This window comes from Leishmania panamensis (assembly GCF_000755165.1).
Source record: "Leishmania panamensis strain MHOM/PA/94/PSC-1 chromosome 15 sequence".
Taxonomy (NCBI): domain Eukaryota; phylum Euglenozoa; class Kinetoplastea; order Trypanosomatida; family Trypanosomatidae; genus Leishmania; species Leishmania panamensis.
In genome coordinates this window covers 32,112-55,031 of record NC_025860.1, presented here as the reverse complement: position 1 = coordinate 55,031, position 22,920 = coordinate 32,112, and the positions used below count along the sequence as shown (strand labels likewise).

Sequence of the window (22,920 nt, the reverse complement as noted above, 5' to 3'; positions counted from 1 at the left end):
TACTTGCGTATGCCTCTCCTCCTCCAAGTACACACTCACGCCCACGCAGGAGAAAAACAACGCGGCAAACACTTTCAGGCTGGTGCCTCCCCTGCCATATGCCTCTTGTGGCAGCTGAAAACCAAGCGAACCAGCTGACAGCCACGAAGGCGCATGTGTGTGCACAACACACACTCAAATCTTATTCTTCTGCTCTCTTTTATTTTTACTCCTCTTGTGAGTCAGGCTCTCTGCAGTCTGTGCCAGTGCGGTTGTAGAAGGTGGACTGGCTAGGTGATCTCTCAGATAACTGAGGGATTTTGTTCTCTCGCATCTCTCTTCTCTTTCTCGCTTGTTCGCGCGCTGCTGCGACTGTACCTCAGCGCTGATCTCTGTGTGCGTGTTTTTACGCATGGGCGCTTCTCGCTCTGCTGCGCGGCAGACCTTCGTTCCTTTTCTTCTGCTTCACACCGCGCGTGCGGATTATGCGGCGTATGAGTCACGGTGAAGAGAGGAGAGAGAGGAGGAGAGAAGAGGTAGCGACCCCCCCCCCACACACAGGCACGTATGGATTGGTCCCTCTCCTCTTCACGCCCCACTGAGAGTGACGCACATACGTCCGTGTCGGTGCCCGTGTGTGTTCACCTGTATGTCCCTCTCTCGCGGTCTTCTGTTTCTCTGTGATGTGGGCTCTGCTTCACTTCCTTCTCTCTCTCTTTCAGTTTCTTCTGCCAGAGGGTTGCCTACGCAGCCTGCCAGGGTGCCCTCACGTCTTTCTTTATCCGTGTGCCTCAAATACACCGCCGCAGCGTGTGCGTGCCGCATGCCTTCGAGGTGTGGCAACGGGGCGGCGAGGACGAGAGAGGGCGGTGGTGATGGTGGGAGACTCCACACAACGGACGAAGTGAAGAAGCAAAAAATATCACAGTCGGTCGCGTCTTTGAAGACGAAGGGAGAGAAGACGGGAGCGAAGGTGTGATACATGTGGAGCTTCTGCTACCCAACGACCCCCTCACAGTTTTACACGCACCGCTCAGATCCTCACGCATCATGCCAAACCGGCACACAGCCGTGCGCCGGAAAGTCAAAAGAAAAATAATTCTGTGCAGTGGGACGCCACTTCGGCGAATACGCTGCGTCGTACAGGGATGTCTCTTCCGCATGGACAGGCTCAACCACGCTTTGTGCTCGTGTGAGTGGGAGAAAAAGTGTTTTGGCATGCGTGAGCGAGGGAGACGCAAATTAATCGATTGACCGACTGTGCGTTGGTGTCTCCCCCTGTCAAGCGATGCTATCCTGCGGGAAGACTTCTCTCCCTCGGTATATACAGCGTAAACTCGAAGAGTCAGGAGAGGAAAGCAACAGTAGAGCGCAAGCAGGATTCGCTGAGGGGGTGGGTGCACTCCCCATATTGGCGTTCTGCGTTGTACTGCTTTCTCCCTCAGAGCTACAGAGGCCTTCCGCGCGCTCTGTCGATGCAACAGCGGCCAGTGGTAGAAACCAAGCGAAGGCGGGCCAGGGGACAGGGCGCAATATCTGGTTGTTGCGGGTATGAGCGTGTTGCTGTACGTCTCTCTCGAAGTAGCCTGCAGTCGCGCGCCCCACCTCCCTGACGTCATTCTCACACTCGAGGGAGCGACGTTGCCCCATTCCCGCAGCTTCTTCATTCATCGTTTTCAAGTAGCTCCTGGAGAAGGGTCCACATGCCCACTGACACCCTTATTCCCATGCTCACTATGTCATCGTTCATCTCCCTCTCCCCCACCTTGCTACACACCCTCCACACCCACGCCCCTTTCTCCTCAGTTGCTTCTCGCCACCTCCAATTAGTTCCCTCATTCACATCACACACTCACTCTTTCGCTGTCTTCTCTCTATTTCACTTTTCGCAGTCGGAGGTCGCCCCATTAGACACGCCCCCCTCCCCCCCTACGGCGGCCCTCTCACACACGCTCAATACGACTTTTTGTTTTTGCTCTACATTTTACAGCCACCGACTTGCGCACTCGCCCGCGCGCCTTCTTTGCGCCACCAATGCCAAAGGCCAACAAACATGCTGAGGTGAAACCCTCCAAGTACAAGACAAGCTTGTGCCGCTTCTTCTTCAGAGGCGAGGAGTGCCCGTACGCCGGCCGCTGCGCTTTTGCACACGGTGAACACGAGCTGCAAACCGAGTCGAAGAACGTGGAGCTGCTCAAGGCTACGGGGCTACAGCGCCTCGATGGCCTACACACGCAGGAGATTGCCGTAGTCGAGTCCCACACGCCGTCTATTAACTCTGTCACCGACAGCAGCCCATCCGAGTCGCTGGTGCTCTCTGAGCCAGAGACTCCGACATCTCCCGTGGTACGCCTGCGGCGTCGCACCGTTATGGTGTCGCTGCCGAAGAACAACAGGCGCAGCGAGATGTACCAGTCTCCGTACAACGCAACGCAGTATGATCCTTGCTACGGCGAGTACAGCCGCGTCGAGTACGGCTACCTGACGCAGCCGGCACCGCAGCCGGTGTACCACGTGCAAACCATCGAGTCGTCGCACGCCGGCCTTTACGCTTCGAGCAACACCCACGACAACCAGTACTGCGCCTGCCGTTTCTCAGCTACGTGTAGCCAGGGCCAGCCGTCCAAGTACCGGCACAACCCTTACGGCATGACGGGCCGCATTGCGCAGTGCGCGTAAGGACGGGCAGTCGCCGATTCTCACGAGCTGCAGTCCTGGTAAGTGTAGGACGAGCGCCACAAGCCGTGAAGTTTCATCTTCTCGCGCGTACTTGTCCGGGCCTGTGTGTGGGCATTTGTGTTAATATGAGTGGGTGAGATGCGGCAGCTTCGCGATTGAGCTTCGCTCTCTTTTTCGCTTTCTCCCCTCCTCGTGCTGGACTAACGCGTTTGTTTAGTGGAGTCGTGGGAGGAGATGGGGAGCTTTGTGTTGCTCGCTTGGATAGAGGAACTTAGTACGTCGACCAGTACCTGGCTCATATTGTTTCTCTTTTCTTTCCACCTTCTCTACTTTATCTCCGCACTCCTCCCCTCTCCCTCCTTTAGCCATCTCTGCCGACCCCTCCCCTTACGCTTCAACGCGTCCCCTCCTCCTGTTGCTGCATCTCCTGTCTCCTCTTCCCAGCACGTGCATATACACCACTGCCTCTGCACGAATGATGTACGGCGGGCGTGAGAGAGATGCGAGGGGTGGGGAGGGTAGGAATGTTGTAGAGATGGGAAAAACAGCTCTGTTAGTAGCCATTGTAGTGAATGAGGAAGCTGGGGGTGTAGCAGGCTCGCAGGGAGCCTTCAACCTGGAGCCGGAGGAAGATGCCCCAGAAGAGCCGCGAGGACGAGCAACGGAGCCTTCCTTCCCACAAAGGGTGGAGGTAAAGCTCCATACTCAGACTCGCACGCACAAGTCAAAGTTGACGTTCATCCTCCTCTGCATGCGCTCTTTTCTTCCATTTTTCTTTGTAATGGTGAGGACGGACTGGTGGCGTAGCTGCGCACCTGGCGCACGCTGTTGGCTCTCCTTCTTTCGCTGTGGTACCCCCATGTGCGCACGTGTTAGCGCATGAGGGAAGGCGCTCTGGTTGGCGCGGCACATCTCTCACACGTCTGAGGGTTGGCATGCTCAGTCGCGTGCACTGGGAGAAGAAGAGTATGACGCAGTGAAGTAAGAGGGGCTGTGCAATGCGAAAATTCAAAAAGTATAAGGAAATGTGGTGGAGTGTTGCTTGCATGTGTATGCGCGATGCTCGATCGTGCCCATCTTCCTAATAACGCGTTTGACTCCGTTCCAGCCCCGCTTCTCTTCTTTTTCTTTTCTTATGTGACTGAAGTGGGACGCTTCATATCGCTGCGTCTTTGCGCTCAGTCCTCGCGTTTGACATTGAGTCGCTGGCGGCTCTCTTTCTACCGCTCTGTCACCCTAGAGCCACGCAAGGGCGAGGCTAAGTGCTTGTTTTCACTCGTGTGTTTGGTTGGTTTCGTGTGTACCTGTGCGTGTGTGAAGGTGTAGTGCGCCGAGGTGACAGCGGGGTTGCGTCTGGTGATCAACTGCATTCTCTTCCCTCACTCCCTGGCTGCTCTTTCTTTCATTTCCCATCAAGCCCAGGAATGCTCCGCTCCGTCTTGCTAATTCACTTTGACTCCTCCTCTCTTTCTCTTTCATATATACAGACGTGTGTGCCTTGCCGTGACGCACAGAGGAGGGAGAGAGAGAGGCTTAGAGGTGGTAGTGATGGCAGACGATACCGAAGGTGAGAGCCGGAAGAAGAAGGGTGTGTGATGATGATGGTGGGGTAGCCACCTACCCATCCAGGCAGGTAGCTAGACCCGCTTCCTCACCATTCCCCTTCTCCACTTATCCCCTTATCCCCGCACTCTGCACCCTCTCAGACGAGCAGACCCGGACGCAGAGGCAGAGAAGGCGAGAGGCCGTCCCCCCTTTTCTCTCTTTTTCTGAGCTCACGTGTGTTACGCCCCCCCCCCCCCAGTAGAAGCGACTTTTCTTCTTCCTTATCCCTACCCCTCCGCTTGCTTCTTCACAGGCTCTCGATGGCATTTTCTTTCCTTGTCTTTGTGCTTTGCGTCTACCAACAGCCACCTCCCTTTCTCTATGTTGATTCTCTCTCTCTCTCCTCGCGATCTCACTTCCCTCGCTCTTGTTCTCCTCTCGCGCCCTGTCGTTGTTGTGCTGGTGCAGCACTATACTCCACACACAATGATGATGGCGATGATGATAGCTGCAGCAGCGACAGCAGTCAACCAAACTGGATCGGCAGTTGGGCGTGAGGACGCGCGTTCACGTTAGCGTTGGCTTATGCACTAAATTTTTTCACCACCGCTGCACCTGCGATTGATTTGATCGGGCAAAGCCTAGTGAGAAGAATGAGGCTGCGGTGAGGGAGGATGGTGGTCGGTGGAGCACGGGGTGAGTGAGGACTGATGAATGCACAGAGAAAGGGGCGTGACTTCTCATACGTCAACTCTTTGCTACTGCTGTAGAAGGAAAGAGCGCAAGCAGAAAAGAGTTGGCGGAAACTGACCAGCCACGTATACGCCCACGACAACTTACACGTCTTCCTTTTAAGGCCATGCCAACGATGACGGGAGACCCCCTTGAGCATACATGCGGCGTACCTGTCTTTGGGTCGGTGTGAATTGGTTTGTCTGTGTGGCAACACACCAGTCTACATCTTTATAGTGATGTATACGCGTGCGTGGAGGTGAGGGGCTTGACAAGCGGCGCACACCTCGTAAACCGATGCTGTCTCGAGTAAGGTGGGGGGCGCTCTTCTTGGTTCTCGGCTCTGCAGCGGCATCAGTAGTGGCGAGTGACGACATGATGTCACCTCTCTTTTTCTCCAGGTGCTTGCCTTTCTGGTCATGAGCTGTGGCGCCCGCGCCATGGTGTGACGTGACCTGCCCGCATTGCATCCTTCTCTGTCCTTTTAGCGATCTTTCTCTTCATTCTCTCGTCTACGTTTGTCGTCGCTGCAGAGAGTCCCTTCCTGGGCTATGGATGGGGGGGGGTAGGGGTTCTCCGGCTGGCGCTGTTGTAGTACGAGTTCGAACTGGATGACGTGTGGAGGAGTGAGGGGAAGGAAAAGGGAGGGGGAGAGAGCGAGGTTGGTATGCTGGCGAGAGAAAGAGGGATCCATAGCTGCGTAGTGGGGCGGAGCGAGAGTGCGAGGTGCGCTGTGCAATACCTGCATGTGTGCCTCCGTCATTGTGCAGAGGTGTGTACGCATCTGCGTGCACTTCTCTCCTTTTCTTCTCACGCTTTGAAGTTTCACGTTGGTAACAATATGCTCAAAGCGTGCGAGCAAAGGAAGAGGCGGATTCCTACGCCGACACCGACACCCGCACCCACACTCACACACACACGCGGCGCTTCGCTTGTTTGTTCGCACTCCCCTCCCAGCCCCCCTCGCGCGGGCGTACTTCCTGTACCCGCTGTCAATGTATACACACACATACCTACTCGTTGTCTAGTTCGTGCCACAGTTCGCGTTCTGTAATGCCCAGGTACCCCCATACTATTGCCGCTGCTGCTGCTGCCGCTGTGTTGGCGGCGCTTTTGTCCCTGTGCTACGCATGCGAGGCTCGGTGCCAGTGGTTCCCTCCTCTGCGCAGCACTGACTTTTAAATTTGCTTTTCTTTCTCCTCCTCTACGTCCGCTAGGGGAGGGGCTGTAAGTCCTCTGAAGACTGATGGACCCATGAAAGGAATTGTCAGTAATAGGGGGGGGGAGGGGAGATGCACACCCGCACCCCGGCCCCCCACGACCTCCCCACTCACCCACTGACTCCGATCAATCAATGCGCTTATACACGATCCTCTTGTCTCTTTTTCTCAGCTTGTGTGTCCTCGAAATTCCCGCTTCTTCTCTGTTTCCACCTTCTCTCTTTCTTATGCGTCCTACAGATAGTGCTGAGCGACCTCTCTCTCTCCCCCCATCTGTCGACTTGTCGCGTCTTTCTCTTGTGTTTGCATATGCGAGCGTGTGAGTCTTCGAGGTTCCCGTGAAGCCTCCCTTCTTCCTCTCTCCATCTTTGGCCTTACTCTGTCGCGTACGGTCGCCTTTTCCCCCTCCTTTTGTTTCCGTTGCTTCATTCATTGTTTTTTCCAGTTCGCCTTGATTCTCACCTAATATATGTGCCGCGTGCATGAGGCCCCCCAGTCCCCCCCTCCCGGTGTGCGTCTGTGCCTCTCTGTGGAGCACAGTCATTGTCGAATGCGCATAGACGCCGGTGACTGACAGTGTGTGTCTCTCTCTTTCTGCAAGTGCCATACACGCCTTTTTCCTTCTGTCTTCGTGCTGTGCCATGTTCAGACAACTCTCGCCCCCCTCCTCTCCTCTCCGCGCATGTCGTCGCCGTCGCGCCACCTCCTACCGCCATTTCCCTTCCTAGCAGCAATGTTGACCTGTTCACTCTATCGTGGGAGTGTTGTGTCTTCTAAACACTTGTGCGTACATGTGTGTGACGTATGGATAGTTCAGGGTGGAAGATGAAGAGTGAAGGGCAGAAGATTGCCATCAGCCATCGTCACCACACCGCGCTTCCTCTACCCCTCACGTCCCCACAAGCGCAGCGAAGAAGTTGCATCTTTTTTTCCTGTACAAGTCTCGCTTTTCTCTCTCCTTCCCCCTTTCCGCCGCTCCTCTTCTCGCCCCGTGTGTGTGTACACATGTGAAGCAGTAAGCTGAGGTGGTGACGTTGTGTGTGTGTGTGTAATGTGTGTACAACGAGAGAAACTGAGGTGGAGGAACGTGTGACGCTTTGCAGCGGCAAAAGAGGAGAGAAGAGGGAGGCTAACATCAAGAATAGTGTTAGCGAGAAGCGAACAAGAAGCAGGACTGGGCATAGTCGGGAGACTAGTGCGTGTGCATGACCTCCACATATGCCTCCCTCCTCCTATTCTTCTACCCTCTCTGGTTCCCTGTGGAGGTGTTCTGTTGCTGCTCTGCTGCCTCTCTTCTTTCTGTTCCCATCCATGTGCGCTCGTCTTGTTTTGATGTGCGTCTGTTGGCTTCATGCGGTGCTCTCTCTCTCGCTTTGGTGCCTGACGAAGGAATGAAGACCCAAACATGTGTTTCGAGGGCCTTCACTGTGTCCTCCCCCGTACGTCCATCAACGCAGAGTTGGGGGCACACTTCAGTGCCAACGAAAAAGCAAAAGCGGCAGCTCATGCACCTCCCACACACACGAGAGGGGACGGCGTGGGAGGTGCATGAGCAGCGTGCTACTTGACCCCTTTTTTTTGTTTCAGCTGTGGTACCTTTCCGCTTGTCATGTGTGTGTGTGTGTGTGGCCAGTGAGGACGGAAGAACGTTGCCGCTGTTTTTAATTTCGGCCCTCGCCGGCTCGCCCTTCCCCCCTTTTTTACAGTCAGCGCAGGGCCACTCGCGTGCAGTTCAAAAAGGGGCACAACTGCAGTACTGGGCGAAGTGCGACTTTCGTCTCCAGCGTGCGCCCACTGCCCTGCCGTGCAGCGTAGATGAGGCAACCCCCCCCCTCGACCCCTGACACCTCACAGGGCCCATCGCATGGGGCAAAGCAGCCGTGGCCACACGCCTCACAGCAGTGCGCCGGTCGCCACCTCGTGCATTCCTCGCGGGCTGGCTCAGCCTCCCCACGCCAGTGGGCAGCGAGGGCCGGCTGAGATGCACTCGAGTCGCGCGGACACCTCGCCCACCCAGGCCCTGACCGCCGACATCGGCAGCGAGACATCGCTCTGACCTCCCCGCGTCGCAGGCGCTTGGCCCTCTCGCCACCACAGGTGTCTCGGCACTGGCAGGGATCGAGGGGCTGCACAGGGTGGGGCCCCAGACCCCGGTGTACCACGCACCGGGGTGTATCCCTTCGTCAGGGTGGCGAAGTGAGAAGAAAGGGATAGGAACTTGGAGGGGAGCGGTGGGTGCGAGACGAGCATATGCGAAGCAGATGGGGAGGCGCACCTGCCGAGGCCGTCGATCGAGTGTATGCGTGTGTGGCACAGCTCTTCTACGTGTTGCCTTCCTCCATCTTGCCTCTTCCCACTCGACTTTTTTTAACTTTCGGCTTGGACTTCGTTTGCTCGTCGTTCTGCTCTTTTTTCGTCTGCGCCGAGAGTGTCTTCTACGTGCTATGGTGTTGCGTTGTTGCTGGTCCTCACCCCCTACTCGGGCTGTCTCTACGGCACTCAGACGGACGCATTCGAGCGGATACTCATTCGCATATAGACACAAAGCCGCTCTATACCGCGCCCCTTCATGCGTGTTTGCCTTTCCGAATTTTTGTTGACACCCCGCAGAGAGAGAGAGTGGAGCACATACACTCCTCCGTCCAAGCCTCTCCACTCACTCCTCCGCACCCCTCTTGTTCATGTCTTCTCGTTGAATCCTCAGGCTAAACGAGTAAAGCGAAAGACAAGGCGAGCGGGGGTAACTGAGAGCGATGGAAGAGAGGAAAGGCGAGGGTGAATCTCTTGTGGACAACAATCTGCTGATACGAAGAATCGCTAACAGAGCTGTACAAGTATCTGTGCAGAGCTGCGGAGCTCACATGCACCTATACGTCATCACCGGTACACCCGAAATCATATTTCCCCTTCTTTTTTTTCTCTTTGACTCCATCATCGTGTGTGTATGTGTGTGTGTATGTGTGTGCCATTGGCCATATGCGTACATGGCATGGAGTTGCTGGTGCTGAGCCTGCTGCTGCTACTGTTGTCTTCTGTTCTCCTGCGCTGATCTTTTTCCGACCTTCCGCAATTTATTATTTCGCGCAAAGGTGCCTTCTCGTGTATGTTCTCCATTCTCTTTTGATTTGTGCTTGTTCGTGATCGTCTTCAGTTGGGCTGTCAAGCGCCTTTCACATGCGCCCCGCTCTCTACTTCGCTGTGTGTGCATACGCATAGTTGTGGCTGAGTGAGTGGTTGCCGGTGTTGGCGCACGAGCTCTCTCCTTTCGTTTCGTTTTATGTCTTCTCTGTGTATCTGCAGGACTCACCCACCCACACTCACCCACACTCACACCGAATCCCCCTTCGCTGAGTTTGTGCCTTCTCACTCACGACTTCCACTCGGCCATAGAATGAGTATGAGGGTTCGCGAGACGGCAGAGGTGACCTACAGCAGCATGTGAGGGGTGCAGTGCGAAGAGGGCCAATAGAGAGGCCGGTGTGCTGTGTTTATGCGGCGACGCCACACACTCGCCACTCTCGCCACTCACGCTTCTTCGATCAGACGAGTTTGCGTGGGTCTTGCGAGTGTGCATCGGCGACCTTCTCTTTTCTCTGCGTTTGTTTTCTATCGGACTGAGGTGTGCATCTTTTCTTTCCCTTTGCTCCTGTGCATAGCGTCGCTGGCATGAGTGGTGGCGGAGCAGCGGGTTAGGAAAGAGAGGAGCAGCAGCAGCAGATGTCGACCGCGGACAGGTGGAACACGAGGGAGGCTGCGTGTTTGACTACCCGAGGACGGAGGACAACTGAGTGTGTATGAGGTCTTATCCCCCGCCTTTCCCACCTCTCCCCCTTACCTCTTACCACCGCTCCCCACTGCAGTCCCGCTCGACCACTTTTCTCGCCGACGAGGACGGCAATGACGATGATGACGGCGACTGCGGTGTTTGAGCGAGATCTTTCAGCCCCCGCCTCTCTCCCTCTCTTGCACTGCATGTGTCTGCATGTCTGTCTGTCGTTGCCGTCTTCTATGCTTGTCTGTGCACACCCTTCCGTTTCCTCTTTTGCTCCCCCCTTTTCCCTTTCACTCAGTCTTTCCTGTTGTTCCAGTGCGGATGGACGGGTGCCTGAGTGGATCGTTGGGTCGACCGTGCATCTCCTCCCTCTTTCCCTCCCCCTCCTCCCTCTCTGACTTGGCGCGATATGCTTTGCCACTTGTTGCCCGTTTCCTCTCCTTTTCTTATTAATTGTCCGCTATGTCTCCTCATCCTGACGTTCGCTGCTGTGGCCCCCCCGCTCGCCTCTCATTCGCAGCACAAAAAAAAAAACACCAAAAAATCCTCAAGGAAAGAGGAGGCCGCAATGCCAAGAGAGAAGGGAGGGCGAGAGGTGCGCGTGCGTTCCTATGGGTGTGCATGTGAAGGTTGAGTGTAGTGGTTGAGCGAGAGAAGTTTCTCTCTCTCTCTCTGTGTTTTCTCTTGAGTGTCTGTAAACCTGGCAGTCTCGCTTTTCTTTCGCACTACCATGCACCCCCCCCCTCCCCCCCACTTCATTCCCCTCTCCAGACTTGTCCACTGCGTTGGTGCAGTAAGAAAGAAAACCAGAGAACTCAGGCCGCATCTTTCTTTCTTTCTCTCTCTCTGGTATGATAGGTTTCTTTTTTTTTTTCTTTGACCACATGCATCCACCCACCAAGACGGACACCAGCCCATTGCGCAGGCGTGTGCAGAGACGTTATCGTGGTAGTGGTGGCGCTGGCGCGCTTAACAATTCCAAAGCGAGAACAACGAGAAGAGGCCACCGGTAGCTATTTCCTCTTTTTCATGTGCAGCAGGCTCGTTGCAGAGCAGCACTCACATACACACCTCTACATGCTGAGACGGCCATCACGTGTGTGTGGACAAGAGTGTCGCTGTACGGCTGCACCGCCAGCGTCCCTTTTTGCTTCTGAATGTGCTTTACGTCGCTGCTTATGCGTGCATCGTCCTTCCTAGCTACGCATTTCTTCTGCAGGCGGGCTTAGGACGGTGGCAGGCGTGTCACTCGAGGCAATCAGATTTGTGGTCTGCTTGTGCATGCGTGTGTGAGTGATCATACGCGTGCGCCTCACGCAGTGTTGCGATGGTCCTGTTTTCCCTCTCTACTCCGTCTCCTCCCTTCTCTTTCTCGCAACCTCACCTTACCCGGCGCACTGACCTCGACGCGCTCGCGACGACGGTACTTCACTGTCCCTCTGTCTCTCTCTCTCTCTCTCTCTCACTCCCCATCTAAGTGTCCCCTTGTTGATGCCGCTGCCGATTTAATCCACCAGCGCCCTCCCCTCTTCTTCTTCTTCACTCGCTGTGCCTGTCGCACAGCGCAGTATTCTGCTCCGCTATTTCGTTCTTCTTCCTCCTCTTCTTGAGTGCTGACTACCGTGCGTGCCTCTGGCAGCATGCGGGGCTGTGGACTGTCTTCTAGAAGTCGCGGCCGCGGCGCCGGCGGACAGAGTGGCCGTGTTGCCCGCGGCGGGTATCGTAGAGAGGATAGCAGTGGCAGAGCTGCACACTCGCCTCGGGGTGCCGGCTCGGCTGCGCAGGCGTCCGATGAGCTCATGGAGAACACGTCTTTGTTCTTTAGCGACTTGACAGGCGGGCGAGGTGTGGCGGGGGCAGCACTCACGACTAAAGGTGGTGCCGGCTCCTCGTCTTTTACATCGCCATCTCCCGGGCTCTCCTCAGCAATGCCGTTGGAGGACGGCGACGAGTATGCACCGAGGCGCACTGCTGGGGATGCTGGTGCTGCTGCCGTCATCGAGGGCAGTGAGCAGACGCAGGAGAAGGTCATGTGGCTGGAGCTAGGGCTGTGCAAAGCACTGATCCGCGCTGTGTCGCACCTCGGCTACATTGCACCCACACCAGTGCAGGCGAAGGCCATTCCTGCGGTACTGCGAGGAGTCGACGTGTGTGCGCGAGCCGTCACGGGATCCGGCAAGACTGCCGCCTTCTTGCTACCGCTAGCGCACCTACTCCTCACGCGGCAACCGCAGAAGGCAACGATGATGAACAGTCGACGCCGCTTTATCCGCGCTGTTGTGCTGTTGCCCACACGGGAGCTCGGTGTGCAGTGCCAGGAGATGCTAAGGCAGCTCCTCCAGTTCACGTCAGGGCTGACGGTGGCGCTGGCCATCGGCGGCGTCGCGCCTGCGGCGCAGGTGGCCGCGCTGGATGCCGCGCCCGATATACTGGTGGCTACTCCTGGCCGGCTTGTGGATTACATCCACAACTACAAGGACGGCGCCGGTCTCGACCTAACCGGGGTGGAGGTGCTGGTGCTGGATGAGTGCGACAAGATGCTGACGGTCACTTTGCAAGATCAGGTGTTAGATATTCTGCAGCACGTACCGGAAGAGACGCGCCAGATGCTCATGTTCTCTGCCACCATGACGAAGGATGTGGACGAGTTTGCCAGAGAGCATCTCTTCAAACCCCTTAACATCGACATCGGCCACATCGCCTTGCAGTCGAAGCTCCGGCAGCAGTTTGTGCGCATCCGCATCACCCCCGAGACGCCAACGCCCACTGCCGACGATGTCGATGCCGCCACCGCCACCACCGCAGCAGCCGCAGCGAAGGGCAGTGAGACACCGCGGGAAAAACGACTGCGCCAGAAGCGGCGTCGGGCAGAGCGGGCGTCAGCTGACGACGAGGATATGCAGAACGGCGCTGCCACGGCCGAAAGCGAGCAGGAGCATATCGCCAAGGTCAAGACACGCTACCTCGTTGCTCTCTGCCACAACTACCTAAAAGACAAGACGATCATCTTCTGTCGCTACCGCACCACCACGCATCGACTGACCCTCGTTTTCAAGGCATTGGGGTTGTCTGTCGCGGAGGTACAGGGCAACCAGCTGCAGGAAGAACGTTTTCAGGCCTTCGAGAAGTTTGCTCGCAGCGAGGTACGGTACCTGATCACCACGGATGTGGCGTCGCGCGGGCTTGACATTCAAGGAGTGGCCACGGTGCTCAACTACGACTTGCCACCCACCCTCACGGCTTACATCCACCGCGTGGGGCGCACCGCACGCATTGGGCAGACCGGCACCGCGGTGTCTCTCGTGCACGAGGTCGAGGACGCCGATATCATGCGCAAGATCCTCTCGGTGAGCGGCGCTATCAATGACCATCAGGTGGCGACTGTGAAGCGCCGCGATGTGCCGGATGCACTACTGGCCAAGGCGACCAAAGACGTCGACAGCGTCTTTCCGCAGGTGCGAGCGCAGCTGGCGGCCGAGCAACTGGAGGAGAAGATCTCCCAGGCTGAGAGGCGCTACGGCGCCACCAAAGATGGCTTCCTCAGCGAGGTGACAACAAAGGCGAAGCGCGAGTGGTGCCTCAGCCGCGAGGAGCGCAAGAAGCGCGACGAGGAGGCGCGTCGTCTGTACGAGAAGGAGGCGGAGGTGACGATCAACCACTTTCAGAATGAGTTGTCAAACCTGGCGCGAGAGGAGACGGAGATTCTGCAGCGTCAACGAAAGGTGCGCCGCTTGGAGCGGGACAAGAAGACGTGCGAGGAGGGCAAGGTCAAGGCCCGTGCGCGTGAGTTGCGCATGAAGAGTGAGAAGAAAATCCAAGCCGGTGTCGTGAAGAAACTCAAGCAGCGAAAGATCCGCCAGGCTTCCAAGGAGCGGCGTGCCGCGGCGCGCGCGCAGAAGGGCGTTGCGCCCTACAAGCACGGAGACGGTAAACAGCGCAACAAGAAGTCCCGTCATAAGAGGCGCATGAAGAAGCACTGAGGAGGCCACAGCGGCGGTAGATATCTGCAGGCGTAGACGTGGGTTGCAGCGAAGAGACTGAAAGGGGTGAAGGCTGGAAGAGCGGTGGCGAGGTGCATAGCCCGGGGGAGGGCGACGCGGATCTCCCGGCGTCTCTATGTGCGCCTTTGCGTGAGCACATCTCTTCTAGTGTTCTCTTGTGCTGCGCCTCGAGTCCGCTCTGACTGCGGCCGGAGATGCACGCGCCTTTCCTCTGCTGACTTGTTCTCTGTTGGACCACATTTTTCACCCCTTTCCCATAAGGAAGCCCACTTGCACTGCCCCCGTGTGCAGTCTCTATGAGCCCACGCATCTAATCATTTCCACTTCAAGTTCAACAAGGGAATGGGGAGAGGGGGGGCACCACCGCCTCCCTCTCTCCCTCAAACTGTCTAAGACACGACTAACGTATTGCACCAAGAGGAAGGTAAACACACGAAGTGGACGCTAAAGAGCCCCCCCCCCACACACACACGCAGGGTCCGTCAGACGCTCCCCATGTCACTGTGGCCGCAGCGGATGCTGAAAGGTGTGTAAAGGAAAATGCAAATGGCATCACGGGTGTGACCCTGCCGCTGCGGCTACTGCTGCTACCGCTTCGTGAGAGAGCACTGTGCATCTTAGCCTCTTTTACCCACGTTCAATGTGTCTCGGCCACATGCGCTTTCTCGGACTTCCATTGGTCTTCTCCCACCTCCTCTTTCTCTGTTTTGCCCACAACATGCCGCCCTCTCCACTGCACTGACTCGAAGGCAGTGAGGGATGGAGTGTGGGAGGCGGCCGACCCTAGGCGACTTTCTCCCCTCACACATGACGCTCTTTTTGTTTCTCTCCACTTGACTGAGCATTAGTGGACCAGCGAAGGGTAAAGTCGTGCGTTCTGCTGTGCCACACTCGTGCGCCCTCAACGCATGCACTTCTTGTTCGCATTCTCACCGCTTTCATGCTGAGTGGCACGGCGCTGCTCTTGAAGGCTTCATGAGGACGTGTCAGTCGAATCTCCACCAAGTCAGGCAAGCGGAGACGGCGGGCAGCGACGCGAAGGTGAAGTCGAACAAAGTGACCACCTCCCCCTTATTGTGGTACAGGCCGTTCGCCTGTTTTGAACAGGCCGTGTGGGGGCAGGGGACCCACCCTCTGCCGATGCCGCCGAAGCTGTTGAGCCTACTTTGGGATGTGCGTAAGCAACAGCTCTGTACTCGGCTAACACCGCGATGCTGGTCCTCGGAGGAGCTTTCTTGCACCGAAGCTCGAGAAGGGTGCAGCTGACTGCTCGAGGTTTGCTGTCCGTGGAGTGCTTGGCCACGAAATAGAGCGTAGGGCTTTGTGGCGGTGACTGAGACTCGTTAACCGCGGCTTTGTCGTCAGGCCAGCGCTGCTGCATTGCTTTCTGCCCCCCCCCCCCTGTCGCACCGCGATAGAGGATCACACACACCACTCTGTGCATCAGGCAACTGCGATGATGATAAGGACGTCTGTGCTAGCCTTCAACGGCACGGCTCCCCCAGGGGCAGTGTGTCACTATCGCTTCTCCAGGAGTCGCTGGCCCATCGCGGTGGACGCAGTGGTTTTCGCTGACTCCGAGATGTCGGAGGAGGGGAACATTCCACCGTTTGTTTTGGTCTACCTGGCAGGGGGGCATGCAATGCCACGCTTTTTTCTCAAGTCATGCGCACCGACCATGCGTGTGCCTCTCACGGTCGGTGCGCGTGTGGCGGACTGAGGGGTACCCAGGGATGCTTCGCCCAGAGCCATTTTTCACTGAACCAACGAGCGGCCTTTTCCACAACGAGGGATTATCTATACTTCCTTCTACACTGACAGCCTCTCGAGCAGAGCAGACACATTTTCCCATGGGACTTTGGGGGTAAAAGTGGAAACCGAGAGTATTCGTTACCAGACTCAGCGTCTTTCACCACCACCGCTCCGTCAGAGCGCGGCACTCGGGCTAGCACGTGCGGAGATGCTGACTGTGGCGGGGGGGGGCTCGTGGCAGCAGGGCCACAGATGGAGGAAAAAAGTTGTGTCAACGAGACATGGATAAGCAGAATGCGCGAGTAATCCAGGGAGTGGGTCGCTTCACGACGCGCGACCTGGAGGGAAAGCACCCCCCTTTTGGATTTTATCAGCTCATTCACGCTTATCCGCAGCGAGACAAGAGCAAACGAAAGAGACAGCGATACGCATGGACGGCAATCCTCCAGATACATTCATGTTGCTGGAGTTCCCACCCCCTGCATTCAAGCACTTCTACGCCTCTCGCACACTTCAGCTCTCCAGGCTGGAGCCAGGAGATGAGGGACATGTGGCGTGAAACAGGCGCACCTCCACGCCGATCGCCGCTTTCTTTTCTTTGGTGTTGCGGCTGGTCGTCGCATGAGGGCTGATTAGCGTTTCGAATTGTCACGTGTGTCAGATGTGGCGCCCACTGGAGTGATGGTTGGCCGCGTTTTGGGTCAGATGCCAAGCACCCCCTTTCCTGTAGCACCCTGACCCACATTGTAAAACTCGCACACTGCAGTACGGATCTCAGGTAGGCATTGCCTCGTGTCTGATGTAGCCGCGAGTGCCCCGTGTGCAAAGATGCGGGGGGAGGAGGAGGTGGAGGGTGCCCTTTACACCCAGCACGGGAGGTTGCCGTGCCTGCTCATGATGTGATCCTTCGCTCACTCCTTTCTTTGTCCGGACCTGACGAGGATGATCCGCCTTCTTTGACTACCACTGGTTCTCCACCCCGCACACCCCTAGCGAAATTGCAGCAATCTCTTCTCTCTCAAGCCCTTCCACGGGTATTAGAACAAGAAGGGAGGGGGAAGAGGAAATGTTGGCGGGTGCTGGTCGCCCCCTCGTGACAGGTTGCTGCCATAGCATTCGGCGCTTCTCAGGGGAGGTAGGAGGTAGGGAGGGGGGCGCCAACTGCAAAAATAGGTTCCTGCCATCCTTGTAGGCCATGAAAAGGTCAATGGCCAACAACTGAGAGAGTGCATGTTTGTGTGTATCCACGTTCTCTTATTCTCCATGCATATCTTCACCTCCCCTTATTGCCTGTTCCTGCCCCCTTCCTCGTCTCTCTCCGCGAACAGCTCTATGGCCTACAGAGCACATCACTAATGGGGTAGCGCTGCAGCCACTCTGTAACACACACACACACACGCACCGATACACAGTCACTCCCACAGGTGCACGTGCATTCCAACGCACGCTGCACCACAGTCCCACGTTTGTTCTCTCTCTTATTCTCCTACAGTTAGATTCTTCCCTAATTAAGATTTGCCCGTTGGGCTCTTCCACCTCTTCTTGATTCCCTCTTTCCCCTGCAGTTGACGCTGCTGCTGCTGCTGTGCCGGCTTTCGACTTCGCCTCCCCGCCCCCCTTCCCCCCTGCCGCACTTTGCGCTGACTTTACACGCAACTCCCCTTTTGTCTTCCCCCTTCTTCTTCCCTCCGTTTGTTCGTCTTGTGAGGCGGGCTGTGCGACTCGCCACAAAGCGGACTGCACAAGCGCATACGCACACGCAGGCGCTCTCTCTCCCTCTAGTCCGCGTGGATCATGACATCTACGTCGCCCGCAGAAGGGAACAGCCTGGTTTCCGTCTTCGCTGGCGGGTTCGCCGGTGTCTGCTCGACGTGCGTCACGAACCCGCTCGACACGATTCGCGTGCGGTTGTCATCCGATCGCGCTGCCACAGGCAAGTCCCATAAGAGCCTGCTGATCACAGCGCGCGAACTCTTTCATGAGGGCCTCTTCCACGCCTTCAGCCGTGGTCTCGGCGCCAACATCATGGCCTCCATGCCATCCAACGCCGTCTACCTTCCCACGTATCGCTTTCTCAAGAATGAGCTCGCCGATTCAGGGATGAGCGAGCATGTGCGACCGATGGTCTGCGCTTTTGGCGCTGTCACAGCCACCAATCTGACCCTCGCCCCGCTGTTTCTCATTCGGACCCGGGTGCAGGTAGACGACAGACTCAGCATCCACCAGGTGTTTAAGGATGTCATGCGCCGCGACGGAATACGAGGGCTTTACCGCGGCACCATCACCAACATAGCCGGCCGCTTTGTAGAAGAGGGGTGTTTCTGGACTGTGTATGAGCTGCTCAAGCGTGTGACGCATGAAGGCAGCTTTGGCGAGCGGAGCTTCTGGTGGTCCTCAGCAGCGATGGTGTCCTTGACGATGATGGCGAAGCTGGTGGCAGTCGGCATTGCGTATCCGTACAACGTCGTCATGAACCACCTGCGCACGGTGAACAAGGTGACGGGAGAGCACGACTACGTGCGGGTGATGCCAACAGTGCGCCACATTTATGAGGCCGACGGCTTCCTCGGCTTCTACAAGGGGTTGGCCCCTCAGATTCTACGTAGCGTGATTAGCAAGGCGACACAAATATATGCATTCGAGCTGGTGCTCTTCACCTATGCACAGATGCACCACCGCAAGCCACTTCCAGTCCCGGTGGTACGTATCATCGACCCCGCTGCTGAGTCCGATGAATCGACGATGGAGTAGCGTATAGAAAGGGACAGAGAGAAGGAGCGCACACGGTATGCAAAGGCTGGAGCAAGAGAAGGCGTGGACGGAGGGGGACGGTTGCACCACACGAGAGGAGGGGAGGGAAGGCGAGCGACTCTCGCCCACGATATGGGGCAATTTTGCTGGTCGCTTTTGCATTTCTTTATTTTTATTTTATTTCACATCACCACCTCCCTCTCTTCATCCCCTCCTCTCGCTGCTCACGTCGCTGCAATGTGCCCCCCTCCTTAGCATCCCGCTTCACACGCACAAATGCCTACAGAAACGCACACACACACACACACCAGACACGAGGAAGGAAGACAGTTCATCCACCATAGAGGCTGAGGAGATTTAGGTCAGAGTGGGCGAGTGAGGGAGGAGGAAGAGGCGAGGATGCGGGGAGGGGGAAAGCAGACGTGGTGTTTTCCATTCGCTCCTCCTCTCTTCCACGCGCTCCTTTGCTTTCTCTTGCGTCTTTTTCTCCCATTAGATGGACCATCTCTCTCTGCGAGTGCAGATGGGGGCCGCAGCATCGTAACACCAACACACACGTATGCAAACACCACGAGGAAGCCATCGTGTACAGAGCAGGCGAGTCTTGAACAGCGAAGAAGGTCAAGGGAGGAAGAACTCTTTTTCTCTCGTCTTGGTCTCTCTTCCGCTTTCTCTCCCCATGCGTCTGGGTTGCTTGCTGTTGCCCTTGACGCTTCCAGCGGTGATGATGGCAGGATGGTACCTCGGGTCGTGTTATCTAAGCTACTGCGAGCAAGTCAACAGGAACCGTCAACGGTGCGCAATTATTACTGCGGCCAACCCTGCAGGTGACGACCCATCCGCAGGCAAGCGCAGAGCTCTGCAAGACACACTTGACAGCCTGAACACACCCCTTCTGCGTCTATGTCCACGTCTCTGGGCTTTCTTCCGCCACCCTCTCACTTTTTACTCTCTCCTCCTCCTCCCCCTACCACCAACGCCTTTGTTTTCCTTTTCTTCCTTTTCTTCCTTTTTTTGCCTTTCATTTCTCCCTCGTGCTGTGGCCGCGGACTGGAGGGAGGGAAAGGCCATCGCCAGCGCCTCGCGCCTGATCCTGCGTAGCAGCAGCACCAGCACCCATGCACATGCACAACGCTGCAGAGACTCCTTCGTTTTTGGTCTTGCAATGAAGGCGTCCAGCGCCGCTGTGGCAGCGACGCCGATAAGAGGGGCTGCAGAGGGCAAGGCAGCCGTCGCCACGGAGACTGTTTCTTCATCGTCCCTTTCCCTCCTTCAATATGGCGCCTCGCTCTACGAAGCCCATGCGCACCTGCCCGACGAGGCCGAGGTGCAGCTGCCTCTCACTCGCTACGCTGACTACCTGCACCATTGCGGCTTTAGCATGGAGCAGGAAAGCAAGACCGCGGCTTCCCCCGTGCCGGCGGCGGCGGCCGTGCTGGGCCACGCCAAGCCAAATTCCAAGACGAAGACACCACTAGAAGAACGTCGGTGCACGGGGGTGGAGGTGGACACCCCTTACGATCCCGTCGAAATTGCGGGCTGGGGTCTGCCAGAGGCCCTGCGGTGCGACGCGGACCTGCGCTGCAACGCTGTGGGGTCGCTGAGCGACGCAACGGAGTGGTCAACCATCGCAGAGCAGCTGGTGACCCCTTTTATGACTCCCACGTGGCGGCAGACGGCTACGCAATGCTCCATCAAGAAGGCGCGGTGTGTGTACATGTGGCTGTGCTCGCACATGACACTGCAGGTGAGTGTGCCAGGGACTGTAGGGAAAGCCGTCGAAGACAGCGGACCAGCCTCGACCGGCAGTCAACCATCCTCGCAGCGGACGGCACCGTTAGCGCGCAGCTCAACCCAGCCGGCGCGCAAGGTAAAGGAAGTGCTGACAATGCTAGAGCCTGCTGCTCCCCCTCATCCATTGGCAGTGGCCCTACAGACGCGACGCGCGCCAGCACCGGTCCTGGCCGAGGTGTACATGCGCATGCTGACCAGCATCGGGATCTCATGCGAAGTTGTGGATGGCCAATTGAAAGGCGCGGCGCCGGAGGAGGCGTTTGAGTGGAGTTGGAACATTGTGACAGTGGAGGGGAAACAGTACCTTGTGGACGTGTCGGCTGCCTTGTCGAAGGGGGTGCTGCGCCCCTCAGCACCCCCTTCCGATGCGTCGTCGTTGTCAGGCGTGTCACTGGATGCGGGTAAGGCGTTGCGGGGGGGAAGCGTAGCGGCTCGGGGCAAGGCAGCTGCCCCGCCGCCGCCGTCGTCGCTGGAGGAGCCGTGGAATGGGTCAGTTCGGCTGCTACCCGTAACCCCAGAGAGGCTGCGGCGGGATTTTTTCTTCTTCGCTTACCCCACATCCTTCCTCGCATCTCACCTCCCTGCAAACCCCGCGAAGGCGCTCGTGCAGACAGCCATGAAGGTAGCACAATGGCGTGTACAGCCGCGCCTCACCCCCGCCTTCTACCACTATAGGCTGCAGCTGGCTTCTCACAAGACGCACAGCGCCTTCGTCGCCAAGGAGTCACCGTCGTACGTGTCATTTGTGAATCACTACTCCAGCGACACGGAGTTGTGCGGTGTACTGTACATGGGCACGCTGCGGACCCTTCCTGAGGATCTCTCGCAGACAACACCACTAGGTGCAGAGTGGGTATGGCACCAGCGTGAAGAGAGCACCAATACCGACACCTTTACCCTCACCGTCCCACAGGCGGGCTATTATGTGCTGGTTGTTGGAGCGCGGCCAATTCGTGTCGATCCATACAGTGCCGTGATTACCGTTGTTGGAGAGACGGCGTTCACGCCGGTGACCTCGTACGATATGCGCGTCTGTTTCACGCCGAGCAGCTCCCCGATGCTGCCGCGCCAGTACCTGTCGCCATCTGTCTGCCGCCTCATCTCTCCGCTGTGCTCTCAGCTCTCACCGGGACGGCACACCTTCTGTGTAATGCCGTCGTGCAGCAATGTTATTGCGGTCGCTGTCGTGAAGTGCATCACTGCGGCTGCCGCCCGCGAACTTCTTTCATTTTTGTCCTTTCAGCCCTGCAGCGCCACCTTTGAGGGTGCCGTGGATGTGCGCATCGGGGACGGCGTGGAGGTGTGGGTGCTATACGGCGCACCGGATCGCAACGGACAGGAGCTAAGCCAGCGAGTTCCAGCTGCAGCACCACCAAAGGTGGAAGTGAGACCTTACACATCGTCCTCCTTGACTGCGAAGTCCAAGGCAACAAACAAGAGGAAGACGGAGGCCTCGGCTGAGCAGCAGCGGGCCACCGCAGCGGAGGCCCAGTTTGCCCACCTCTCGCAGGCGCTGCACAGGGGCGAGGTGTTTCAGCGCTACGTCGGCGGTATCGAGGTGCGTTATTTTGTTTCCCCGGCCGTAGCAACTCTCATTCAGCCTCAGCCGACGGTGAAGCAAGAGCAGAGTATCACGCTGCGCCGACTGGCCGGTGTGACGAGTGCGCTGCTGTGCGAAGCAGCGGAGACGGTGCAACACCAGCCAGCTCCCGTCGGCAGGTACTTTGCTGCTGCTGCTGCGACCGCTGCATCGAATTCATAAGGGAGTACGTTGGAGAGGGGGGGGGGGAGGCAGGGCGACTGCGTAGGTCTTGTGTGAAGAGATGTGCAGATATATGCTCATGTCAGCCCCCCTGCACTGCATTGCAGTCGATATGTACATACACATGCATGTGTGCTTTGGATGGCCTCAGCGGCTCATTTTTCTCTCTATCTGGTTGCGCTCTGTCGCTCTTTCTCTAAAGTGGACTCAGCATTCACCTATGTCTAGGTAAGTCCTCATAGTGGGTGGTGAGGGGCTCCGCGAGAAGGCCCCTAGAAGTGCCGACGAACGGTCAGCTGAGCGGGCAAGGGAACAGCCGCAGGGGGTGAGGGACACGTCGCACTCTGGAGACTCACATGTAGAGTGACCATCCGCTGCTCCGCTGGGGGGTGGCATTCGCCTCTCTGGCTTCCTTGCGTCGGCCTTCATTCTAACCTCTCCCTTGCGCTTTGACAGTTGCCCGCTCCTTTTCTTCTTCTACGTGATGTGTGGAAATCCGCGGCCGCCACCGAGTGCGCCGCACAACTTTCTCAGCCTTTCTTCTTTGCAATGGAAAAAAAAAAGGAAGGTGAAGGGCAGGCGGATCGGCTCGTGTGCGCAGACCCGCGTGGCTGCTGATGCACTGTCCTCCCTCTCTTATCCGTTACACCTTAATTCCTCGCCACTGGTGTTGGCAGTGGCGATATGTTAGTCATGCATGTGTATGCGGGATATGCTGTGCTCTCGTGCACTGGCTGACTCGGACGTTGTGCTGAGCTTGTAGCATTGATGCAGTACCCAGTGAGCGCGTGCGCCACATGTGGAGGCGTGTGCTTCTCCTGCCTTGCCCATCGATGCTCGTACAGTTTGGTGCTCTCCCCATCATCAATGCCCCCGCCCTTTTTTTTTCGTTCGCGCACTCATTTCCCTCGCCTTCCTCGCGCAGTTGTGTAG

At 57.2% G+C, this 22,920-nt stretch overlaps 4 protein-coding genes across 4 annotated transcripts, besides 1 other annotated feature; all 4 read left to right on the top strand.

Annotated features, from left to right (window-relative positions):
* Positions 1 to 2,013: 2,013 nt before the first annotated feature.
* LPMP_150140 (hypothetical protein) lies at positions 2,014 to 2,658 on the top strand (the record flags this gene model as incomplete). The annotated part of the gene is made up of 1 exon (XM_010699090.1): positions 2,014 to 2,658. One exon carries the CDS (start codon positions 2,014 to 2,016, stop codon positions 2,656 to 2,658), a length of 645 nt encoding a protein of 214 aa, XP_010697392.1.
* Positions 2,659 to 7,988: 5,330 nt separating this feature from the next.
* Positions 7,989 to 8,344: a repeat region.
* Positions 8,345 to 11,855: 3,511 nt separating this feature from the next.
* LPMP_150130 (ATP-dependent RNA helicase, putative) lies at positions 11,856 to 13,907 on the top strand (the record flags this gene model as incomplete). Its single annotated transcript, XM_010699089.1, has 1 exon — positions 11,856 to 13,907. One exon carries the CDS (start codon positions 11,856 to 11,858, stop codon positions 13,905 to 13,907), a length of 2,052 nt encoding a protein of 683 aa, XP_010697391.1.
* Positions 13,908 to 17,474: 3,567 nt separating this feature from the next.
* Positions 17,475 to 18,431, top strand: LPMP_150120 (mitochondrial carrier protein, putative; the record flags this gene model as incomplete). Its single annotated transcript, XM_010699088.1, has 1 exon — positions 17,475 to 18,431. The coding sequence occupies one exon, from the start codon at positions 17,475 to 17,477 to the stop codon at positions 18,429 to 18,431; it is 957 nt and encodes a 318-aa protein (XP_010697390.1).
* Positions 18,432 to 19,596: 1,165 nt separating this feature from the next.
* LPMP_150110 (hypothetical protein) lies at positions 19,597 to 21,987 on the top strand (the record flags this gene model as incomplete). Its single annotated transcript, XM_010699087.1, has 1 exon — positions 19,597 to 21,987. The coding sequence occupies one exon, from the start codon at positions 19,597 to 19,599 to the stop codon at positions 21,985 to 21,987; it is 2,391 nt and encodes a 796-aa protein (XP_010697389.1).
* Between the last annotated feature and the right edge of the window lie 933 nt (positions 21,988 to 22,920).